The 24,808-nt window shown below is 37.8% G+C and overlaps 1 protein-coding gene across 2 annotated transcripts; it reads right to left on the bottom strand.

Annotated features, from left to right (window-relative positions):
* Nucleotides 1-14,110: 14,110 nt before the first annotated feature.
* Ufm1 (ubiquitin fold modifier 1) lies at nt 14,111-24,719 on the bottom strand. Of its 2 annotated transcripts, XM_005007046.4 has the most exons (6): nt 24,573-24,718; nt 24,437-24,493; nt 21,918-21,975; nt 18,819-18,858; nt 17,620-17,652; nt 14,111-16,418 (listed from the first exon to the last, which is right to left on the bottom strand). In XM_005007046.4, coding segments are annotated over exons 1-6 (258 nt in total). In that variant the 5' UTR covers nt 24,575-24,718; the 3' UTR covers nt 14,111-16,350. The 2 variants fall into 2 exon arrangements, with proteins under 2 accessions (XP_005007103.1, XP_063088728.1); XM_063232658.1 differs by lacking the exon at nt 17,620-17,652 and having other exon boundaries at nt 24,573-24,719.
* Between the last annotated feature and the right edge of the window lie 89 nt (nt 24,720-24,808).

The raw sequence follows: 24,808 nt of genomic DNA, 5'->3' as shown, positions 1-24,808 counted from the left end.
AGAGCACACATACAAAGACACCTGCACTTACCTCTAACAGTCTTTTTATAATGTCTTTCTCCCAACTACTTATGAAATAGGCTGCTTGGTATGAGAAAGTGGAAAGAGCAGACCAAGCAGATCTGCTAAAACCATCATTTCCCCCGAGCAGCCCTTTGAAATTCATGTTGTGGAGACAGTGTTCACACAAAAGCAGCTCTTCATTCCGTCTGGCCTCCTACCATGCTAATCACACAGGAACACAGCCAGGCTCAGCTGTTAGCTAATTAGTCTGCATCCCACTGACTGCCATAGAGCATCCAAGGAAGTGATCCAAGGACAGAGATGGGATAGTTAGGAAATTTAAAAAATAACACAGAAGAAAGCTGGTATTGGACAAAAGGAAAACGTAGTGTAGTATCTGTTAAAATATGAAAAAATTAAATGTTTCCTAGACATATAATAAAACACCATTTGGTATTCAGAAGACAAGCAACAATAGCCCCAGGAAAAGGTATAGATGCTCTCTTTTCTGATATCTTTTTGGCCTTTTCATTTTCCTTATTTATGGAATTAATGAAGTATATTAATACAGATCAAGTAACACCAGTAATCAAAAGCAAAATTAGGACTCAATCTAAAGGTCAAAATCTCTAGATCACCACTTACAGCAGCCCAAAATGATGCAACCCCTATTTGAATATCAGAAATACAGGCTTGATTTAAATTCACTCATTCAACAGATGTATATGGGATATTTGGTATATGTGGGAAGTCGAGTGAATGATGGGAATTCAGTGTGGCGTGCAGAGGATGTTCCACATCAGGCTGTGGCAGCAATATTGATGCCTAGCTTGCCCCTATCTCAGGATCAACATCATTGTTGTTTCTTTGGGTTGAGTATATGTGTCTCCTTCAAAAGCCCATATGTGAAAATTTGATTGACAATATGATAGCATAAAGAGATGATTAATCATGAGAGTAGAATTCAAGGGAACAAAGTGTTCAGCCTTCTTGCTCTTCTGCTTTCTACCTCGTGAAGACAGAAATGAGATGCTGCTGTAAGAAAAGCTATTTTAATGAAGGAAGCTGCCCTCACAAGACACCCTTTCCAGTCATCTAACTCTGGACACCCCATCCTGTAGAATTATAAGAACTAAATTTCTGTCGTCTATGACTTACCTAATTGGGAGTATTTTCTTATAGCAGCACAAGCAGACTAAGATCACTACTATTATAGACAACTAAGTTAGGTAGACATATGACAGGCAGTCAGATAGGGGTGGGCCTTTGAGTTAGAGCAAGGATGAAAACTCATTACGATTGCTGCCAGAGACGTGTATAATGAAAGCCAGGCCTCAAAATACAAGAGGAATAACCAGGCCTAAGAACAGTGGTAAACCTGGTTTAAGGAAGTCTAGATAATCACTAATCACCTCCGTGGATGATCAAGACCCTCGGACTCATCCTTTCCTGAAAAGTCCTTTGTTCTTTCCATGTATACTTGCTGTATGACTTACTTCTCATTAAATCTATATTACCAAAGTGGCTATATTTGTAATCTTATTGGTTGATCATAGCTTTAACCCATGTTTTATCCATATGGTTATACTCTATAAAATTTCCCCTGAAAAAGTGGGGTTCTCTCTCTGTCTCTCTCTCTGTCTCTCTCTCTCTCTGTCTCTCTCTCTCTCTTTGTCTCTCTCTCTCTTTCAATAAATATTCCTACTCTTAACTTCTGTTGTTCTTTTAGAATTCATTCTTCAATTTTGGGCAACTCAGGATATTCAACATCTTGCAGCAGTTATAATGTTTCACCTATGTCATTTGGAGGTCCTATATCACTCCTATGTCACTACCATTATCCTCAGTGAGGACTCTTGCTCTGGACTGTCGGTCTCCCGACAGCTTTCACCATGGTGATTCATATCCTCAGATCATCTTCACTTAGATCTAAGGCAGTCTTTGCAAAACTCTTGACCAGTCACTCCTCGCTTAAAACCCAGTGCCTCTATTTGAATCTTCAGTGTTCTCCAAAGTCTCATGCTTTAAAGCTTTGATCACCACACTGCATTTATTGGGAGGTGATGTGGTTTGGAAGGTGGAGTTTAGAGCACAGTTTTAGATCACTGAAGTCAAGTCCTTAAAGGGGCTCCCTAGACTGCTCTCCCTTCCTCTTTCTGTTTTGCTTTCTGTTTGCTGTGAGGTAAGCAGCGCAATGGGCTATCTGACCATGACCCCAAACCAGGAAAACTATGAGCTAAAATAGATCTTTCTCTTTTTAAAAGATTAACTGTGGTATTAGCTTGATTAGATACATTGCTTTAGATAATAGCTTGATAGACTGTGATACTTTATCAAAGTGATAAAAAGTTGACTGACGTAACCTACTCAAGCTGTTTGATACAACTCTGATCTGTCTTCATCTATTTGCCAACTGTCACTTGCCTCATACTTGATTCACCGCATTTAGTTCATCGTTTGGAAACTCTCCTCTAGATTAGGTGGTCTAATTTAGACTTCTGTTTATACTGCTTCATTTTTATACCTAAAAATTTTATTGGTACTTTCTAAAGAATTATAGTCCTATTTTGGTGTTTGACAATCGACATACTCAGCACATGTTTGTCAAATGAGGTCATTAAATTTAATGGTTGTCATATCTATCAAGTTCTCTAGGTTTGAATCACATTTCTGACACCTGTGTGGAAGTTATCCAACCTTTGCATTCCTCGGATTTTGAATCTATAAAATGGAAATAATAATACTCCAGAGTTATGAGGATTATATAAGTCAATACATACATAAAGAACTAAAACAGTGTCTGGCAATGAATGCTATGTAAATATTGTCAATGAAGGAAAATGCTCAAAAAGCATAAAATAAACAGCTGGAAAGAAAAATCACATTTGTGAGAAAAAGAGATAAACTAATAACTGAATTAAAAATACAGTTACACAAAACATGTACACTAATAAAAGAGTTCCTGAATTTCTGAAACATGCACACTAATAAAAGAGTTCCTGAATTTCTGAGGGCCCAGGAGTAGAGGACACAAAACCTTAAAAGAGATATTCAGACTTGAGAGAAGACTGTCACTGTCTCCAGAGGGTGTTTTTTTTTTTTTTTATTTTCCTGGTACCAGGGATCAAACTCACAACCTCATGCTTGCCAGGCAGGGACTTATGCTGCTAAGCTAACTCCCCAGCCCTAAAATCTGAGCATTTTGCACAGAGTGCGTCTCTCTTGTGTGGAGCTTCTGTGGCATGGCAATGCATACTCTTAGGCAGCCTCAGCCCCAGGGCACTTTCTACCATCACAGCACCCTGCTGTGAGAACCATAAGTGCAAGGCAAATTTTCAAATATCTCTTCAAATCGTATATTTGCCTAAGGATTTCTTGCAAATGGAGAATACATACAGGCATTCCAGGCAGAAAGAAAAGTATCCCCATAAAATCCTTACAGACCAGAGTTTAGGCCAAGGAATATCGGAGATATGCAGATCTCTGTGCATCTCCCAGGTAAGGACACAGCAAGAGGATAGACACATACGAGCCAGGGAACCTTGCTAGAACCTCTAAGATACTGCTCTTGGACTTGCCAGTCTCCAAAACTGTGAAAAATACATATCTATTGTTTAAACAACACAGTCTGTAGTACACCTCACGATGAGTTATGAAATAAATGTGCTCTTCACATTCTCTCCCACTTTCTGTCTCACTTTTTAGAAGTTAGTGGAAAGAATACAAACACTGGAGTCAAGCAAACACATTTAAATCCTATTACTATCATTTACTTCCTGAGCAAGACATCCGTCTCTTGACCTCCACAAAGTGAGTATGTATAGGCTATAGGTGAAGAATTCTGATACGTTTGACAGAGCACTCAGAATGTGTCCAAAACGTAAGACTTGCACAAAATATATAAACTTACTTTTCAAAGTCCTTCTCTATGCTGCTGGCACTTCAGATTAGTAACTTGCACCTGGAAAATGTTCTACTTCATTTTATTTTTAACTTTAACTAAACACATCTAATTATCAAGTTTAGAGATTGAGAAAGAATGTATTTTGCTTAGAGTGCCAGTAACAAATTATAGTTTTGAGGCTCAATGAAGGAGTCCTGCAGGACTAGTCTTTTGGGTACCACCCGAGTGGTTTATTTATAACGCTGATAACAAAGCATCTCAGAGAGGCAATTATCTTGTGCCTTGAATCTAGAGAGGAAGAAAGCAATTACTTTGATGGGCAAGTTGGACGTTCATTTTTATATACGGTCTATCATATTTTTTAAAAAAATTTACTTAAAAGAAAGCATTTAGAGGCAGATTTTAAAATCTACTATTTTGAAGTCTCTCCAGCAATTAGAAATATACCTGTAATTGGTTCTACTGCTTTAATTTTCCATTTAATATGAGGACTCTATATTAATAGCTTCTTCCTGCTTACAATTTGCTCTTTAGAGACTGTTTTTGGTGCCATTGTGTTTTTGTACCAACGGGGTTGTTGAATGCAGGGTTGAACACTTTGTTAAGTACTGTATGCATCGGAAAGCAGGCTGTCTACAGGAAACAAATTATTTACTTTGAATTATATGGTTGTATACAGTAATATAAAGCTAGAAAATCTCCCACAAGTTTTCAAACACTGTGCCAAGTCAACCGACAGTAAGGGACTAATCATTAAGGTGTATTAATTATTAGCCCAAACTTCTTTCCAACTATCTACCTTTAGGGCAGGCTCAATTTGCCAGTCTCCAAGGGAGAGCCTAAAGAGAGCAGAAACCCACTTCATTTGCTGCTGACAGCATTCCTCTCCTTGTAGGGTTAAAGTAAAATCTGGGGATTAATAATGCATTTTATTTTCCCTTCTATTTATTCTGATTCATTCAAATGACTAAGATTATGGAGATTTATTCATAAATTTCCGGTTGGATTTGTGAATTATAATTATATATGCAAAAATTAATTGGGACACATTTTGTAATTCATGTATTTAACTAATAGCCTTGTCTGGAAAGCTGCAAGCAACAAATAGCATCATATGGGCTCTCAGAGGTTGACTTATGCCTTGCCAACAAGATGGATTGGAGTCCCAAGCCCCAGAACTCAGAGGTACCTTATTTGGAGACAGGGGTTTCACAGAGGTAATTAGATTAATGCAGTCACCCCAAAGAAAGTCCTTACTTGACTGCTGTCCTTACAAAACAAACACAGATAGAAGATGATGTAACATGGAAAATATGACATGCACAAACCAAAAAGAATGGCCAGCAAAAGAGGACTGTGACAGCTTACACTTCTGCAGTAGTATCTGGAAAACGTGGTCACCACTCCAAAAATCAGCAAATATTTTTAGTTATCTTGTATAGTGAAAATGAAACTGGAAATGACTGAAACAGCAGGAATACAGATTCTTCAGCAAGAGCTACAAAAGAAAAAGCAATCCACAACACGATATGTTTGTATATTACCAACAGTTGTAAGTGTACTGATTATGTAGACTTCAAGTTTTTCCATTTTGATTCATCTCTCCTAATCCCAAGATTATCTTCATTATCCAAAACATCAGTGTTTATTTTCACCTCTGCATCTTATAGTTATTTTCTTTTCAGCCTGAGTGCCTGTTATTTTTTTCTTGTGTTCTACTGGCTTGTACCTCCTCGTACCATGTTAAACAGTAACACAGAGAGCACACATCTTTCCTGTTCTTTTGCATCTGCTTCCTCACCATGAAATTTAAAATCAATTGTAGGGCTTTATAATTTATGTCAAGTTGAGGAAGGTACCTGACTCCATTGCTACTGAAAGCTTTTATAATGGATGCTACATTTTGACAAGTACATTTTAAAATGTCAACTATAATGACTATATGATTTTTCTTCTTTTTAGTCTGTTGTAATGAATTACATAATTTGATTTTCAAATACTGAACCAGTATCACATATAGGAAATGAATCCCATTTGGCCCTGAAATATGATTCTTTATTCCTTGCTGTGTAAAATGGTTTAAATGTGATATAATGCTGGGTATGTTGCTAAACTTTGTTGAGGATTTTTACATCTAAGTGATACTAATATTGGTTGATTTTAGCCTGTAGTTTTCTTTTTTGTGTGTCATTTGGCTTTGGTGACAGGAATAAGAACTTTTAAGACGTGGTCATTTGTATTTCCAGAAAAATAATAAAATGAGTCTGGTTATGATGTTCAGATGTTTTTCTTTTTGTGGGGGAATCAAAGTTACTGTAAGTTCCTTGTCCATAGTCTGTAGAGGCTCAGCTTTAACCATTTAGTTGCTCAGATCTGCCTAGAAGTCAGTTCAATGATTAACTTGTGTTCAAAAAACATCTCTCACATCTCACCTCCTTACTGTAAAGAGCACACCAGTGTGTTATCATCACAAGCAGTAATCTTTTAGCAGAGGTCTAAGAACTACACTGTCTTCTGCTTGTACTATCAATGATGACTTAAATACATATACATTTACTTGCCTGTGAACCCTGCCTTGCTAGTATGAAATACTGACCCAAACTTTTTTCAAAACTAGATTGTCTAGTGCTTTTTATTAAGTCTCTTATAATTCCTACCTTCGATTGAATTCATTTTCTCTTGCTGACAAAATTCCTTTAACTGTACTCTGGCAATTCAATTTTGTTCCTATAGTTCTAGACTCAAATTTTTTTCTGCAGTCTTACATCTATCCCAGTTTTCCTATCCAATTATGCTCTAGTTTCATTGGTCCTTTTCATATTCCTCAAACTGCCTCTCAATATGCTGTGTACAAGAGCAGGCAGACACCACAGGAGCCTAGAGGCAGGGTTCACTATGGTCATACTGCTTAACAAGTACCACCTGTAGTCTTTTCTCCAATGCATGTTGCATTTATTTTCTTATTCTGAAATAAAAGTTACATAAGGGAAATCCTCATCATTTTACCTAAGATTTCCTTTATTCCTTATCACCCTAAAATTCTCTCCCTCTACCTCTCTCTCTCTCTCTCTCTCTCTCTCTCTCTCTCTCTCTCTCTCTCTCAGAAATTAACATATTTGTTCAGTTTCTCCTCCACTATCCAAGCTGTATCAAGGCAGGGACACTTTGATCTCATTACATGATCACTGATGAGCTGACGTTATCTAGTGCTTGGGGCCCAAGATATCTTTACTGGCTAAATTAATGTCCTACATGGGTTTCTCACATTCTTGCTCAAATTATTCCCACTGCTGTAAATTCTTCTCTAACAACAGAGCCCTCCATAATCCTTTCAATTCCTGTGATATTCATTAACGACATTTATTTGGCAATAACCACATAACCTTGAAAAGCTAATTACAATCCACTTTAATCCAAATATAAAATTTCTGAAAATGGTAATGTTAATTACCCTGCGAAGACTGACCTATGTATTTCATGAATGCAATTGTCGATTGCTCAACTATAAATACATCTAGAATGTACTAATGTAGTTTTATTTAAATCATTTATTATTTAAATCACTTGATAATACAGAAAAAAATTCTAAGATGCTAGGATTGAAGAACATGATTGATCTATGACTGCATGGGTTTATTTAAATTCACTACGCAACAGTATATCCAAGTAAAACAAGAAACGATTCGTGGGACTGTTTGGAGGTCCACAGAAAGATAGAAACAGAGATGAGAGGAGGAGCAGAAGCAGCAGAACAAGGAAATACAAAGGTTATCTAGTGAAGCTATGGAAGCCAAATAATGATGTAGTTACCCTCAAATGGAGTAAACGAAATCTTCTTGGGAAAATCTTTGGGAGACTGGTAACTTTCCAGAGCAAGAGTAATATTCTTTCAAGCAAGTGCAGATGAGGATGGAAAATTGGAAAGTACCAGGGAGGATGGCATCTTTGAAATGGATTTATTTTCATTAAAATTCCTATAAAGCATTTTTTTAAAAAGTATTTAAAAATACAGATTCAATAGGTCACATTTTAGAGGATCTCTCCCCAAATATAAGTTTCAATAATACAAAGACATTACTTTAGCAAAGGTAATTGTTGGCTTAAATTAAAAAAATAAATCATAAAATATGGAACATGATTATTTCTATATCACAATGAAGCCCTCAGCAACCTCCAACCAGGGGTCTCCCTCTTTTGATCCCAACCATAAGTTCAATAGCAAATTTATGCAATTTCAAGATGAGATTGAGCAAGTATGTGAAACTGACTTCATCAGATCTGTCAGGATGCACAGCCCTCCAACGTCATTTCCCTTTGCATTGAGAAATAGTTCTTCTATGCTCCAAGATGTAGTTCCCAACATACAGTGTGACCCTCTCAGCAATACTTCTGATAATTAACCATTAGGCTCATTTGTATCTTATGTTTCAGTCCTATATAATGTAGACATTTAAGGATAAGCAGAAAGTCCTATCTATCCATACATTTTATGTAAACATCAGAGAAGCCAGTATCTCCATTTAAGACTTGTCAAAATGTTTGTGGCACTGACAACAAAAAATGACATAGCTTATTTCTAAAACGATACATCAGTTGTAAATCATGAATGTAAGAATTTTATTAAATCTAAGTGTTAGTCAGCCAAACAAATATTGACATAATATATCATCACAATATGCTCTCAATAGCAGCTTTTATATTGCTGATGAATTTTGCCAGAAAACCAGTTATCTTTGCCAAAAGTGGGCTCTTTGCATTTTGGCATTTTGAATACAGTGACAAAATTACACTGGTCCAGTGACAAAATTACACAAGGCCATTAACTCACTTTTCAAATATTCACCTTCCTTTGTTATTCTATGCATATGCTCGCTAAAAGGCAGCTTGTTTATTTCAATTGCTGCTATATTTTTCCAGCAAAGTGAGAGCACAAAAATATTCAATAGCTGTTATACAGCCCCTTCCAGATGTTTTCATTTTGCAAAAACCATTTTAGTATAATTCTAGCAAACATAATGGCAAGCACGATTCAGTGTGGTCTTAACAATCACATAAACCTTGGAGTCAGTATCATTGTAATCATGGACACTCTAATCAAATCTCAACTTCCTTAACAGTAAAGCGAAGACACAAAATGTTAGGATTTTATGAAAAAAGTGAGATTTTGTAAAGTGTCTGTCCCATCTTCACCTCCATGACTGCTTTACTGGATAGTTTTGTTGTCTTTGAAAACTGTAGATTTCAGGGAGTTCATGAAAATAGGTCCTATATTTATAAAATTGGGACACTATTTTGCATCTTTAAAAATCATCAGTTCATTTCTTAGAAAAGTTCCTGCCATAACAAACAGTGAAGAATATGGTCAAATATTCTGGCTGGTGAACTACTACAGTCAAATCACAAATAGGTACAATTCTCAATGTATCTGTTCTTTTATGTATTTTTCAGTTATTATTATGAGCAAAGAAATGTTGAAACCTATTTTGTCATGATCTTAACACTTTTATAAAATTTGTAGTTCAGATAAGTGCATTAAATAATTGCTATAATAAAAGAATGTACAAAATGCAGTGGTTATTTACAAAGCCAAATTTCTGGTTCTGTTTGAAGGAGTTAAATGATACAATGACTTCTGACCTTGAGTAAGCGTTTTCCAGTCACACAAGTGGGGACAATGTATAACAGAGGTACTGAATTCCCTTTATAGTTCAGTGTAGCTGCATTGTATACTGAACAAGGAAATTGTAAAAGTAGTAATAGATGACTGAACAAAGACCAGTTCATGAAGGGTCTTGTATAGTACAGATTTTTATGCAGAACTTTTGGTTAGAATGACATCACAATGCTGTGTTTTTAAAAAAAATCTCTACAGCATGTATTGTTGGGAGCCGTGGCCGAGCCCCGTCGCCTTACTTGGCGGACGTGAGGCCTGTAGAAAAGAGCAAAGCCCGAGCTAGATTACCCCTCCCATCGAGTGAGCCAAGTTGGCGCCTGCTTCCTGCCCCCTGATTGCCCTGGCGACTTAAACAACCCGCTCTGTAAGATAGTCTGCCTAGCAACAACTGATGTTAGCCAATCAGCCCGCATCGCGCGCTTTGAATTGATTGGCCACTGTTACCCTATAAAAGTGAGTGCCTCTCCCGCTACGAGAGAGAAGCACAGAGAGAGATAGAGAAAGTCCACCGGTAAGAAAGGACTGGTGGCAGAGCAGAGGCCTCGCGGGGCCCACGCGGAGACAAATAAAGACAAGGTTGCATACCGTCAGAATCTGTCGTGTGTTTTTCCTGCCGGCCGGGAGCGACACCGACATCTAGTGGCCCGTACGGGGACTGATCAACCCCGAGACGCGGCGGTGGTGTGCAACGCTCCAGCGTGGTGCTGCCGGACAGGTGAGTGGGGGATAAGCCTGGGCTCTGGGTGGCGCGCACCTACAGGGCTTTTAGACTCCCCTCAGGCTCACGCGTAGGTGACGGGTTCTCTAAGTCACACGTGGTGAGTTACAGCCCTTAGAGGTTAAAGATGGGTAATTTACCGAGCGCGGAGGCGCGGCCCTTGGTAAAGGCCCTTAGAAAGCTTTTAAAAGCTAGAGACCTCAGGGTAGGTCAAAAAACACTGGAACTATTCATAGCAGAGGTAGATAGGGTGGCTCCCTAGTTTTTACCCATGGGGCATTTAAACCTGCCGTCATGGGAGAAGTTAGGCGGAGACCTCTCCTCGGCGGAATTGGAAGGCGATATTTCGCCGGCTATTCGCCCCCTGTGGGAAATGATACATGCGTGCCTTGAAAGGGAGGGGAAGGGGTTCCCGTCGGCAGTTAGAGACGCGGAAATCATGGACGCACGCAAGGCTTTTGAGCAGGCAAAATCAAAATGCTCTCGGGAGGGATCCGTCCAGGGGGAAAAGATCCAGGAAAAGATAGAGGACACCCAAGCTCTGGAGTCCTCCAACTTAGATAGCGAGGAGGAACCAAAAGGTGGGGCAAAAAGCCGAGAGGCCAAAAACCCCTATGCCGAGTTGCGCCGCAAATTGTGTGCATGCGCCGCCCGAGAAAAGCAGAGAGAGGAAAAAGGACCCCCGAGCGCTCTCTGGCGGGGAGGAGATAGAGAGCCATCCGCTCCGCCCTGGAGCTCTTTTCCAGAAGCGGTTCCCCACCGAGAGGCCGCTGCAGGGGACCCCCCCTTCTCTCAGCCGGCACAGGAAGTGACGCCCCGTTCCACTCTGTCGCGACCGCCGTCCTATGACGTCGCGCCGCGGGGCGGACGGTATTTTCATGGGCGGTTATGGAAGGGTGAACGATGGTTCGGAGGGGATCCACCGATGCAAGGACTAGATTACGGTCATTATGGAGTATATCCTGTGCAAATGGCCCCAGGCAAAGGGCGCAATGTTTGGGAACCGTTTAAAATAAAACAGATTAGAAAATTAAAAAGCGCTGTCACGACCTTCGGGCCCACAGCTCCTTATACCATAGCTATGCTAGAAAACTTGTCTTCTGGGCCGCTCACCCCAGCGGACTGGACCCAGTTGGCAAAAGCATGTCTACCCTCAGGCAGCTACTTAGACTGGCGAGCATGGTACGCAGAGTTCTCTGCCGAGCAGGCTGAGAGAAATGCTGGTCGAGGAAACAGGGCCTGGGGATTTAGCCCAGCGGCATAAGCGCCTGCCTTGTAAGCAGGCAATCGCAAGTTCGATCCCTGGTACCGATAAAAAAAAAAAAAAAATTAAAAAAAAAATAATAAAATAAAATAAAATAAAATAAAAAACAAAAAGGGGGAGTAAGCCAAGGCCTACCCCCAAAGGCACGGTTAAACTTAAACAGTGAAAATTGCTCCCCAGCTATGGCACATTGTACCCCATCCCCCAAAAATAAAGGATGGGTTAAATGGAAAGATGTCCTGACAGGACAATGGATGGGCCCGGATCCGGTAGTCAGCTGGAACCGAGGTGCGGTTTGTGTTTTCCCGCAGGAACCGGGACGAGAACCATTGTGGGTCCCAGAGAGGTTGACGCGACAAGTCCCTCGACTGAAGATCAGGCCTGTTCCACCAGAGGCCAACCGCAGACCCAACAACAAGATGAGCCCTAAAAGAACTGCAGGACAATCCCTTTTTGGGGGCCTGGAACGGCTTGCTCCCCTATGTGCTACCCTTGTTAGGCCCTCTATGCTCCTTGTTCTTGCTCCTGCTTATAGGACCATTCTTGCTCCGATGGGTTACATCATTTATTAATGGGCGCCTTGCGGCGGCCCGGCGTCAAGTACGCCTGGTTGCCCATGCGGCCCTGGCAGCAGCCCGTGATGGGCACAATGACCCCCAGGCTTACGCATGGCTCGCTCGACTGGCCTACGACCGGGTCTAGATGTGGCGGGTCTTCCGCATTCCTTCCCTATTGACACCACACAGCAGGGTAGGTGAGTCAATGACGGGTAAGAGCGTGCCTCCCCAGCACGACTCGACCTAAGCCAGGCCCTACCCCATACTGCACGAAAGCCGCTGGATTACTAGAATCTGCCCAGATCTAGATGCCTCTCCGAGGGGATCACACGGAGGGGCATGAGTGCATGCCTATGTGCATCCAGGTTCCGTCCAGTTCACTCCTGGCCGTGGAAAAAGGACGAGGGTCTCAAGGCCTTGGTGGACCCGGGGACGGCCGACCAGGGTCCAAGCCAAGGGCCTACGGTGGGCCTCAACACAGGGCATAAGCCTCTGCACTCGATCCAGGGCGGGCTGCGATGCATATATTCATTCAAAATAAATAAAATAGGGGGAGATGTTGGGAGCCGCGGCCGAGCCCCGTCGCCTTACTTGGCGGACGTGAGGCCTGTAGAAAAGAGCAAAGCCCGAGCTAGATTACCCCTCCCATCGAGTGAGCCAAGTTGGCGCCTGCTTCCTGCCCCCTGATTGCCCTGGCGACTTAAACAACCCGCTCTGTAAGATAGTCTGCCTAGCAACAACTGGTATTAGCCAATCAGCCCGCATCGCGCGCTTTGGATTGGCCACTGTTACCCTATAAAAGTGAGTGCCTCTCCCGCTACGTGAGAGAAGCACAGAGAGAGATAAAGTCCACCGGTAAGAAAGGACTGGTGGCAGAGCAGAGGCCTCGCGGGGCCCACGCGGAGACAAATAAAGACACCGTCAGAATCTGTCGTGTGTTTTTCCTGCTGGCCGGGAGCGACACCGACAATGTATGAAAGAGGAAATGGACAGACTAGTAGTGTTTTTGATAGTATATAGGTAAATGTGAGGGCATTAGGGACCTAACATACTGCAGAAAACATACTGTGAAAAGTTCTCAGTAAGATGTGCAGTTCCAAAATCTAAAGATGGGATTCTAATCTTAACCTTACTCTTTTTCTCCTATAAATTTAGTACTGCAAAGAATCAAGTCAAATCGTTCATCAGACTATTTGACTCATATATATTCAGATTTACTTTTGGATAAATTGCATGGCACCAGGAACATTAGTATCAGTTTACTCTGAATCACTTCCTTAAAGTATATTAATGCTTCAAATTTGTAAGATATAAAGGTCTTTCTATAAAAATATATGGCAGTTTTAGTATTTTAATTTGGGAGAGTACATAATTTTCTATTTTCTTTCATATAGTAACTCCTAAAGTACCTAAACAACTGGCTCAAGAAATTTTAAGTTTCCCTATCAATGAGAGACTCTTAACACCTTTGAACTTACTGAAGCTACTGCAAAGTCGGGCAGTAGAAACTAAACTGCTCACAATTCTGGAGCACACTCCAGTTATTCTGACTCCTGGCACCTCATCTTGTTTTCCGATAAAGTGAAAAGTTGGCCTCTCTGATTTTCCAACTAACTACACAGCACAGTATCACCAATGCTGATTTTTAACCTTAGTTCCTATATAGTACTCTAGACTTAATGAGTGAGAATTTGAGGGTGGTTTCCAGAATCTGTTCTTTACATTTCCTGTTACTAGTAAGGACCCTCTGGTCTAATCAACTACTAAAATTCTTTTTTCTGAATTTTCTTTTTCTCTTCTGTAAACCTGGCATTTGCGAGTATATATTCATTTCTAGGGCTTTGGTTGGTAACCACTTTTTTTTTTTTTAAATGATATTTTTCAGTAAAGTGGATCAACAGGTGTGCTGATTAAGAGTTCCAATAACTCCTCGTTAGTATAGTGGTGAGAAAAAGAAAAAAAAAAACAGAGTTCCAATGAGATGACAATGTGGGTTACAGTATAACAATGTATTTTCATAATTAATTATGGACCAGCAATACAGTTAAACTAAATACAGTTCATTCAAAGTATTCTGCATACAGAATTTATAGGCCACATTTATTTAATGACATCTAGTTGACACATTAAGGGCTACAGTCTAATTCTTAAAATTAAAGAAACAAAGTATTAAATAAATCTTTTTATGGCACAAGATACCATAAACTTATCTATGCAAACAGCAAATACACTTTTATGCTGGGAGGATGGGAAAAAAATTAAACTAAGCCAAAAACTGAAGGGTTGGGAATTTAGAAATAGCTGGTCAACTGAGGCATAATAGTTCCCTTTGGGAATAAGATAGCTTTTTTTTCTTGCAAAAACATTCCAAACAGTACATTTATTATTTAGCAAAACATCTTCCCTTTGATATTTTTCATCAGATTTGTGAAAAATACCTGTTAATTTCTTACAGTATTAATGCCACTGTTCAGATGCTGACCTATTGCATTTTATTGTAGTTATTTTTCTCAATGAACCTGTGGCCATCACAGTGAAGAGACTGAAACATTCTAAGGTAAATATCCGTCTTAGCCTTTATTAATGAATAAACTGGGGATTATTTAACGATTATCTACATTTCTAGTTCAGAAAAGAACTAGACAGACAAAACCTCTGCTCTAAGGTTACCCACAAGGTCAAACACTGATTCTGAACCACCACGGCCCTTTAATTTACCTTTCAGACTGTGTGCAGATACTGATTTCTACTGTAATCATGAAGTATTTTATTATAGACACTTATGGAATCCTCAGAGTGGGTACTTGTAAGTCTGTATGTGGACAAGAAACGTGCTTGGCTTTCTAAGACTATGTCAAGTACTGCTTTCAGTTTCAGTTTTTCTAACATACTCTCCACAGTTCTGCCCCACCTGTTGGCATTCTTTGTGACACTCTGTGACAGTTTTCTGTTACTCATTACTCTTGTTCTCGCCACTCATTCCTTTTGCCAAAGCCTGGTCATCTTTGCTTTCCTAATTTTGCTTGTTGTTATGCACTTTGGTGATTAATGTTAGCACTTCTTCAAAAGTTAGGTCTTCAATAAATGTAACTCATCAGGATTGCTGGTCAGTATTTCTTTAAGCTTTGTGGTGAACTTCAGACATTCACTGTAACAATATTCTTTCAGAATGCTATTCACAAATAGTATCTTCAAAGTTATTTCAGATGGACATAGTGGCACACGCTATGGTAGGAGGATCACTGCAAGTCTGAGACCAGCCTGGGTTACAAAGTCAGCTCAATGCCAGCCTGAACTGCATAGTGAGACCCTGTCTCAAAAACAAAACAAAACAAACATTCTTGAGGGTTTTTCTATAAAAAATGTTGCATTAAGAAACTGATAAAAGATTCATAACTTGTAAGAAATGTGCAACTCAGGAAAAGATGCTTCTCTATATCCTTACGTCCCACCATGACAAATATTAAGATTCTGCAACAACACTGTTAAGAACTTTAACAGTGACATTAGTTTATGCACACAATAAAGACATCTGTGGTTCTTTGATATTTAAAATTTACATAACACGTTACACTTGAAAACTTAAGTTACAAATAATGAAACAGTTAAACATCCATTGGGATGTCTATGGTGCTTATCACAACATGTGTATTGAAGGATCTGTATGAGGCTGTGTGATGCTATCAAGCAAACTGCCATCTATGATCCATAATCAATTGTTCTACATTTTTAACTCAAAGATAATTATGCAACACTTAGGAAATTTTAATTTTCTAAATGTACTCAGAAAAAATTATCACAATTATTTCCCAGGTAAAAAAAAATAGCTGTCTAGTGGCTGGGGATTTAGCTCAGCGGCCAAAGCGCCTGCCTTCTTACAAGCAGGCAGTCGTGAGTTCGATCCCTGGTACCGATAAAAATGAAAATGAAAAAGACAAAAAAAATAAAAAAATAAAAATAGCTGTCTAATCCATCTGCCACAAGTGATTTCCTTCCTGCGTGTGCTGTGGGGCAGCAGCCAGAACGTCCAGTGGTGGAGGCACCGTCCATTCAAAACCACTTCCTCTTCGCGTGAAGGGTGTGCACAGGGAGGGACAAGAGTCCCCTTTCACTGTTTCACTGACTCCTGATGTTTTCATTGTATGTTAAATGCCGAATTTCACTTTTATGACCAAATGAAAATAGCAATTTTTATTCTGAAAGGTAATTGTATGTTCCCAGAAGCAGATATTAGCACCTTCCAACACGATCTCTGGGGATAATTCGCAGCTCTGAGCCATGCTTTAGAAAAACATTTCCTGCACAAACAAACAAAGCATAAAATTAGGCATTTGAAAAATGACAAGTTATCTTTGTGTTCCAACAGTTACTGCATCCAACAAACAATACTGTTAAAAGTGAAGTCAGTACAAATGTTTAAGCACCATGAGAACCCAATTCCACGCCGTTAGGGTCTTGTTCCTATTCTTGCCGTGTCTTCACCACTCATCAAATGCTATCAGTTATAAAAATGCTAACAAATACAATCAGTAAATAAAATCAATTAGTTTAATCATGAATATTTCATACACAATAAAGCATCAAAGCTAAGGAAAACCATCTAAATTATAAAAAGTGACAAAAATTTAGATACAGTGAACCATTTGGGGTTAACTGTCTTCTGAGATTTTCTTCATGCTCAGTGATATACACAATTCAATAATAAGGCAATATAAACAATGTTGGTGTTAGCAGTAATTTAAACTAATAAAATTATATGGCGAAAATTGTTTCTTGAATTAAGAAAAGTTTGCTTTTAGAAATCATTTTTCAATTATATAAGATATGGCTTATGATGACAATATAGTTTTGCTATAATCAAAAAACTTGAGAATTAACAATTTAAAAGTACTGTTCAATGATGAGCTTATAATATATTACATCATGTATAGTTTAAAAAGACATAATTAGACCACTGGCTCAAAAAGACATTTAAAAAACTATAAAAACACTTTTGAAAGGTTAAGACTACTTATAATACAGTATAAGACTATCTTTACTTTGCCTGTTGATTAGCACATCCATCTATTACTACATTATGTTAACAGTTTAAAGATCTAAGTGTGGAATTGTGTAAATGACTATAGTTTAAAATAACAATAGCAGTTCTACTGTTATCCATGTATCCATGGATATCAATGTACAATGCACCCATTTAGGAGGTATGTCTAAGTCATTATTCCTATAGCACAATTTTACTTTCAGACTTTTTGTATTTAATGCTTAAAAGCCATCATTGGTTTTTCTGTTACGTGTAGCCAAAATCATGTATAACTGTCATATGTAATCAAATAAACCATTATTCATGTATTATTCATTATAAGCGTGCTCTATAATTTCTAAGTAATTGTTACACCCTGATGAAAATCCTGAACCTAAATTAGAATGAATTAAATATTTAGTATCGATGAACACTGTTAGTCCCAATGACACTTTATGCGTTTTCAGACAGATACTTACCAGCAGTCTGTGCAGGATTTATTCCTATTCCATCTACAAAATAAGTTATAAAACCAAGCAAATTATTTCCAAAGCTAAAATAGTAACAGTAAGAGCGTGCCAAAACAATGTGGCTAGTATGTATAGATACAAGTTGAACAATTTAAATCACAGAACATAAGTGAAAATCTTTCAGGTAAGTTACCTGTCCATTGAAATCTATTATTACTAAATATTTATACACATTTGATCAGACAAGAATCTGTCAGTGCAGTGATCCTACTAAGTTTTAGGGAAGACAGTTTTGTAATATACAAAAGAATAAGTCTGTCATTTCTTCCAAAAGGCTCAAGGCACTCCAGATATACCATTCATCAATTCCATACCCTCTGAGGCATGAAATCTTAAGGATAGAACAATCACAAAGTCATTTCTTTAAACTTCTACTGATACTTTGAAAGTTTCAAAACATTTCGCTCTAAACAGAAAAACTCCAGTGTGAAAACATGCATGGGGGGCTGGGGATTTAGCTAGCGGCACGAGAGCATGCCTGGCAGGCGTGAGGTTGCGAGCTCACTCCCCATTGCCAAAAATCATGCAGAATATTTTAAAGAGCGAAACCTGTCCTACCTAACATGAACCGTGGTACCGCATTTCAAACCCATCTCTTCTTCTGTCTAGTTTACAAGCACACGGACCACTTACAGCACACATTTATTATTGCTTCACTATTTTCTCACAGCACTAATTTCTCATCATACTTAACTATTATCAGCATCTCAAAATATTCAGGTTTTAATTGAACACTTAGCTGAATTAAATATTGGAAGCCTGTCAGAAAGTTTTCTACGGCAACACAACAAGGTATAATCAAAATACACTCCTGCTCAACTGTGTTTTCTGAAGCACTTTCTAACGCAGTATAATTTTACATAAATAATGACATCAAACTGCTTATTAAATAAAAAAGCTACTAGTTACTTTCAGAGGATAATCAGGAATGAAGTGATAAAAGGTACCAGAAATTATAAAGTGTTATCTATACCAGAGCACAAAGAAACTGACCAGAGCTAAGTAGAGGCAGTAAGCCTGACCTGTGTTTTAAGTAAATCATTTATGTTAATATATATTTAGAGTTTTTTAGACTATGTCAGTTTTAACGAAATTCTTCTTAAACACTGCCCATAGCTCAAAGGTAATAGTTTTAAAGAAATTCTTACCATTGGTGATAATTGCACTTGTTGCTGCAGGAACCTTAAACTAAAAGGCAGAAAAGAAACATAACTTTATAAATATGTAACTATAAAAGATGAGCAACAAGGATGGGCACATATAACCAATTCTGTAATTCTAAAGTGTGATTTATCTTTTAGAGTGAGACAAGATCAAAGTACTACCATTTGCTTTGTCTTTAAAGAACTCTATGCCCTAAATAATGTGTCTGATTGTATTAAGGATACTTGTGAATATAAAATGTTTTTTATTTTATTGGCTGTACAAATATAAAACCATCAATCTATGGCCAAATCAATGTTTACTTTCAAATGTGGACATGTCATTTTTAATACATATAATTCTCTGTACAAGAAAAACATACAAGCAAAATAAACTGAGGAGAATATTTCTAAAATTTCTTCGTAGAAATTTTAAGTTTCTAATAAATATTCTTGTAATTAATGGGAGAGACTTCCAGAAGGTCTTCAGATAACAACCAAGGCTCCTATTGTTTCTTACAATTCACATGATTTGCTGACTTAGTATCGCAAAGGACTTAAGTACTCTAATTACATCACTAGGAAAGAACAACTAAGTTCATTTAGGTGAAAGCCACTAAATAATTATGTGACTACCACACAGCCAACAGTCACAGTAAAACATCCTTGACCTACTTCATAAATGTCATATAAAAAATTCGATAAAACAAAGGAACATATTGATAAGTAGGTAGAGTCCATCACTTAATACTGTAGAGACCTGCAGTTGACTGTTTCTCTTAATCATTTGTTGACTTATCCAACGAGATGTATTTTTTAAACATGTCTGCACTACAGACTGATTTTGTAAACATTGTAGTTGAGTTCTGTGATCAAACACATTTCAAAAACTTGTATTAACCTAGTGGCCTTCTCAGGCGCCTTTAATATTCTACTAATATAATTTATTTATCTCTACAAAGGAAATGGTGAAGGAAGTCTTTCCTGGCCACTAATCCATTTTTCAAGGATTTTTTTTTTAAAAGTTATACAAGGTTTCTGTGTGTGGTTCTGCTCTAGGGAAGTATAAAGGCAACATAATTCTAGGTGTCTACAAAGGGTCATTTAAACGTAACTGATAAAAACAATTAGAAACTTTCAAATTAAAGAGGGTATGTCAACTTTTTAAAACTAAGAATCCTACAAAGCCTTTAGTTATCTTATCCCCATATTAAGATAAGATGTGCACTTCCTATCACATTCCCAAGTGACCACACACTTAATGTATTTTAAAAGCCAAAAGCAATTGCTAATACAGTTTTTTTCTCTAGAGTATGAAAGCAATAGTTAAGCTGAAATCTGGGGAAGTATCAATCGTGAAAAAAATGCTATTCTTTCCATCCATCCTTACTGATGTTTTCACCTGGATGCAATTTATTTAACGCTCCTCAGTTTTCATTTGTTTTCCTTCTCAGATTCTACAATTTTTACAACATTAGATGTTAAGAAGCCCTTCTTGGGTTATCACAACTTATGGCTTTCTGAATTAATTCCGTCGTGTACTGGGGAATTTTATTGTTTATTAAGAGAATTTTATCAGAGATTTAAATCTTGACTCTTGGTATACCAAGGAAACTTTGGTTTTCACTGAACAATTCCACCGTATCTTGTCCTGAGAGTTCCTCTCAAACTTTATTAATATATATGGTTGTATGACATTTGTTAATATCTATTGCACATTCCTTTATAATTGTTTCCACAGTCAGAAAACAACATAACAGTAATGCATTTACATTAAAAAAGACATTATAAAATAACTATACGCATAAAACAATGGTAATTATTAAACATAGCTTATTGAGATCTAATTCTTAAATCTGGTATCTGTTATAACCCTGGAATATTTCTGGCAAGCGATCTGTACAGCAAAAAAGTAATCTTGACACTGAACCAGAATATATTCTATGTCTCCCCTCATTTTATTTCTCTCTCAGTATCAACAGCAGATCAAAATCAACTTAAAACAAATACTACCACTTTGAGTTCGATTCTGAGTAAGTAAAAAAATGACAGTGGTCTCTGAGATATTTTACAAGGAGTTGTGAGCACACAGACGGGTTGACTGACTTCCAATTAACCATTAAACATAGAGCACAGCTATTAATTAAGCTAGTTTCTTACTTAGTTATTACAACAATTTTTCCGTGACTATAAATTTTTCTTATGATTCTCTACCAAAGTATTTAAATTTCACTTAATCTGAGCCTCTCTACCACTTTTCATTTTACAAAATTTTAGTGAATACTGTATTTTAACACAAAATCATTTAGGAAGCACATGTAGGATTAACTACTATCATTTTAGATATTAAGAAAATGAGGGTTGAGAGGTTGTGGTCAGTGGTACGCCATTTGCCTGGCATTCCCAAGGCCTTAGCTTTGATCTGCAGCACTGAAAAGCTAAACAAAGAGCAACAACAAAGAGTGTGGTGAAAAAATTGTCCCATAGCATACAGCTAATCAGGACAAAACTAAAGCACATACGGAAAGTCTTCTAAGTCATATTTTAATGCCAGTTGTACCAGATAAGGCCACTCTTCCAAGTCTCATGTACAGAGTTGCTTATAGATGCTTCTGATAATTTTGCAGAGAGAATTCTTATAAATTCTACCATGTTTTAAAAAACTAGACATTTTTTCAAAAGAAATTTTATTATCTGATAAGCCACATGATCATGCAGAAAACCTGAAAAATGTGATAGATTTTTTAAATTATAGTTTTAGAATTAAAACTAGAAAGTCTTGGCTTACAGAATATATGATGATATAATGTTTTTTAAAAAAAAAATTTAGGTATCCAATGATACCTAAAGGTACCAAAGGTACCAATGTACCTTTAAGTTCAATGAAAGATCTTACAATTTTCAATGGACACATGAAATATGTCAATTTGTCATTTACTTTGTATTTAAAAATGAATTTTACTATACTTATAACTTTTTTATAGCATAAACTTAGCAGTAAAACCACAGGGAAATGGTGGGTGACGGTACACAAAATTTTTTTAGCAGTTTGAAACATAATGCCAAGTCCAATTCCGTAAAGGTTACTTTAATTTTCATACTTACTTCTTCTGCTGCAAACTTTAAGACTGCTGTGAAAGGTGTACTTTCAGGAACACTGAGTCTGTGAGAACAGCCAAAAAGACATTTCAGAGGTTAAGTTTTTAAACCCTGTGTCTCTTTACTCCTTGCAGTGAAATCTATCTGAAGAAAGCTGTCTTTTGAGTTTAAAAGTTGACTGTTTTGAGTGTAACAGCAAACTAATCCTAAAAACAAAAACCTTAAAATACTTAAAAGTAAACAGCCTTAAAGCAAGTGCCCAAAGTAGCACCTGAAAACTAATAAATACATATGGATTTACATAGTTTTATCATTTTGATATAAGTTAGTCTAGTGTGTGGGTGGTTTGGTTTCTGGATTTGAGTTTTACAAGGTGAATCTCTCCTTGGTTCTCATTGCCACATCTCTAAATTCCTTTACATCTACTGCAGGAATACGATCATTTTCTTTAAAAGTGGAAGTTACTTGGATAAACCCTCACATGCAGGCTTAATAAAAATGTCTGAAATAGTAAACCAAATTGATGAACAAATGGTAAAAACGAGCGAGTTTTCACTTCATCCAAAAAAGAGCGTAGTACAGTATGAAATAACATTTTGGAAAGGGATGTGTCATTTTGTTAACTAACTTGTCAATGGAAAATGTATTAGTTAAAAGGCTTTTTAAAAAATGATTTTGTCCCAAAGTCAAATCTGTAAGAATTTTCCAGTTTAAAAAAAAAAAAAAACTGACATTATACTTAAAAATTACAATAAAAGGTTTTACAAAGAAGCAAAAAAGTTACATTCCCTAAGGTAAAATAAATTATAAAAATTAAAAATAGAAAATAATCATTTCAGGCAGGAAAAAGAGAAGCTAACATTTGTCTTTGAAATTTTCCATTAGTAATTATCACATCCATCTCTAATGTCTCAATATTAAAGACAACATTAGGTGCCATTATGTAAGATAATCAGGTATATGTCCAGGTTCCTCAGTTAGTCTACAGATCTCTGAATACGTGGCTAGTTATTTTTCTTTCATTCCTGAGACAAAACAGCCAACATCTAAAGCTAAAGAAGGAAAGATTTATTTAGCTCACAGTTTGTAGAGGTTTCAGTCCATAATTGGCTGGCTCCAACGCAGGTTGGCATACAGCAAAGGACAATAGTTCATGGTCAAGAACACAGCAAAAGTTTCTTTTTTTTTCCTACTTGAAATGATTATCTATTTCCTATTTTTAGTCTTTGTAATGACTGTACCTTAGAAAGGTTACTTTTTATTAACAATGTCTGCTACACATAATGATCACATTTCTTGTGGGAAGCTGGTGCATGTACATAATCATTTTTTCTTCATCCTTTTCCCCTTCCCTCTTCACTTCTCCTTCAGCAAAAGATCTAGTTCTCTATTTTGTACTACCTATTTTGTATTTTGCTTTCCACTTATACATTGTGTTTCTCATATAAGAGGAACCATATGATAACTTAAGCTTATGTATCTGACTTCTTTCATTAACATTAGTGTCAAGGTACATCCATTTTCCTATAAATGACTCTGCTTATCCCTCTTTATAGTGAAGTGGTACTCCACTGTGTATAAACAACGCATCTTCTTTATCCATTCATAACTGCTTACAGACATATGAAGCACTTCCAAGAGTTGCTATTATAAATTGTGCTACTATAAACATGGGGATGCATATATCACGACATATATGATGTTTTTAAATCTCTTGGAAAGATACCTTGAAGAGGACTAGTTGGGTCCAATGGAATTTCTATCTTGTTTTTTTGTGGTTTCCACAAAACTTTATTGAAGTCTTGTTTTTTGAAGTATTTAATAGGATTTTCAGTTGAAATAACTTCAAAGAGTGTCAATGTAGAATCTTCTAGATGGGTACATTTTTAGACCTAACTGCTAAGGGATAAGGAAAGGTCTCACATGGATAAAGTTCCTATTCACATTACCTAATTCTATGAACACCACTTATTACATCCCAACATAAATGTGATTTGAGGTTCATTACTTTGTAACACCCATTACTGAGTTGTATACAATACAAAATAAAAAGCTTGACAGAAAAATAAAGAAAGAAGCACAAGGTCGTGAGTTCAAGCTTGACAGTAAAAAGTAATCAAATAGTTTTGAGTGTGCTTTGAGAAGTATCGTCTAGCTTCCCTCAACAGCTGGCAAAGAGCTGAAAGACCTTTCCAATCACCAGGTGACAAGAACTGCTTAAGAAGAGCAGCAAACTACTGATGCTCTTGTCCAAATACCTTCCTGGTTCACTCGCCCACCAAATTAATTCCTAGGGAGGTCTGCGGTCAGCACAAACTCTGCAGTCATTCTTCCTGGCACCTTCGTACTAGGGCCCCGAAATACACGGGAGCACACAGTGAACCTCTCCTTTCAGGTTCCTGGAAAGTCACCGACAGAAGTAGGAACGCAGACTGCGTGAAATGGGAGGGTCTGAAAAGCTCCGAACACCTACAGTCCAACCGGACCTGCACAGCAGAGGCCCCAACAGGCGAGACGATACTCACACTTTGTATGGCAGCCGCGGGTCAGACGTCAGCGTGATCTTAAAGGAAACCTTCGACCTGAGGACGCAAGGAGAGAAAATTAGGATCGGACAGCAAATTAGGGACTGGGGCGGTCAGCTGAGAAGTAAACACTTACATGGTGGACCGACAGACCAGGGCTGGACACCCGCGACACTCCAACTCCGCTCACCAGCCCACTTCCTGGGCAAAGGAGGAAGCATTCGGTTCCGCCCCACTCAACTCCACGTCTCCCTTTGCAAAACGGGGTCCTCCAAAGCTGCTGCTGTCCAAAGCACTGCCTGAAAATCCAGCGCAAATGCTTAAGATAGGCATAACTTTAACCTTACAAAATCCTACTGTTTTTGTATTTTT

The sequence above is a fragment of the Cavia porcellus genome, unplaced genomic scaffold, assembly GCF_034190915.1.
Source record: "Cavia porcellus strain 051 isolate PalLab524CR breed Dunkin Hartley unplaced genomic scaffold, mCavPor4.1 scaffold_21, whole genome shotgun sequence".
Classification (NCBI taxonomy): Eukaryota; Metazoa; Chordata; class Mammalia; order Rodentia; family Caviidae; genus Cavia; species Cavia porcellus.
The sequence above is the reverse complement of the archived record's forward strand: the minus strand, read 5'-3'. Positions and strand labels throughout refer to the sequence as shown.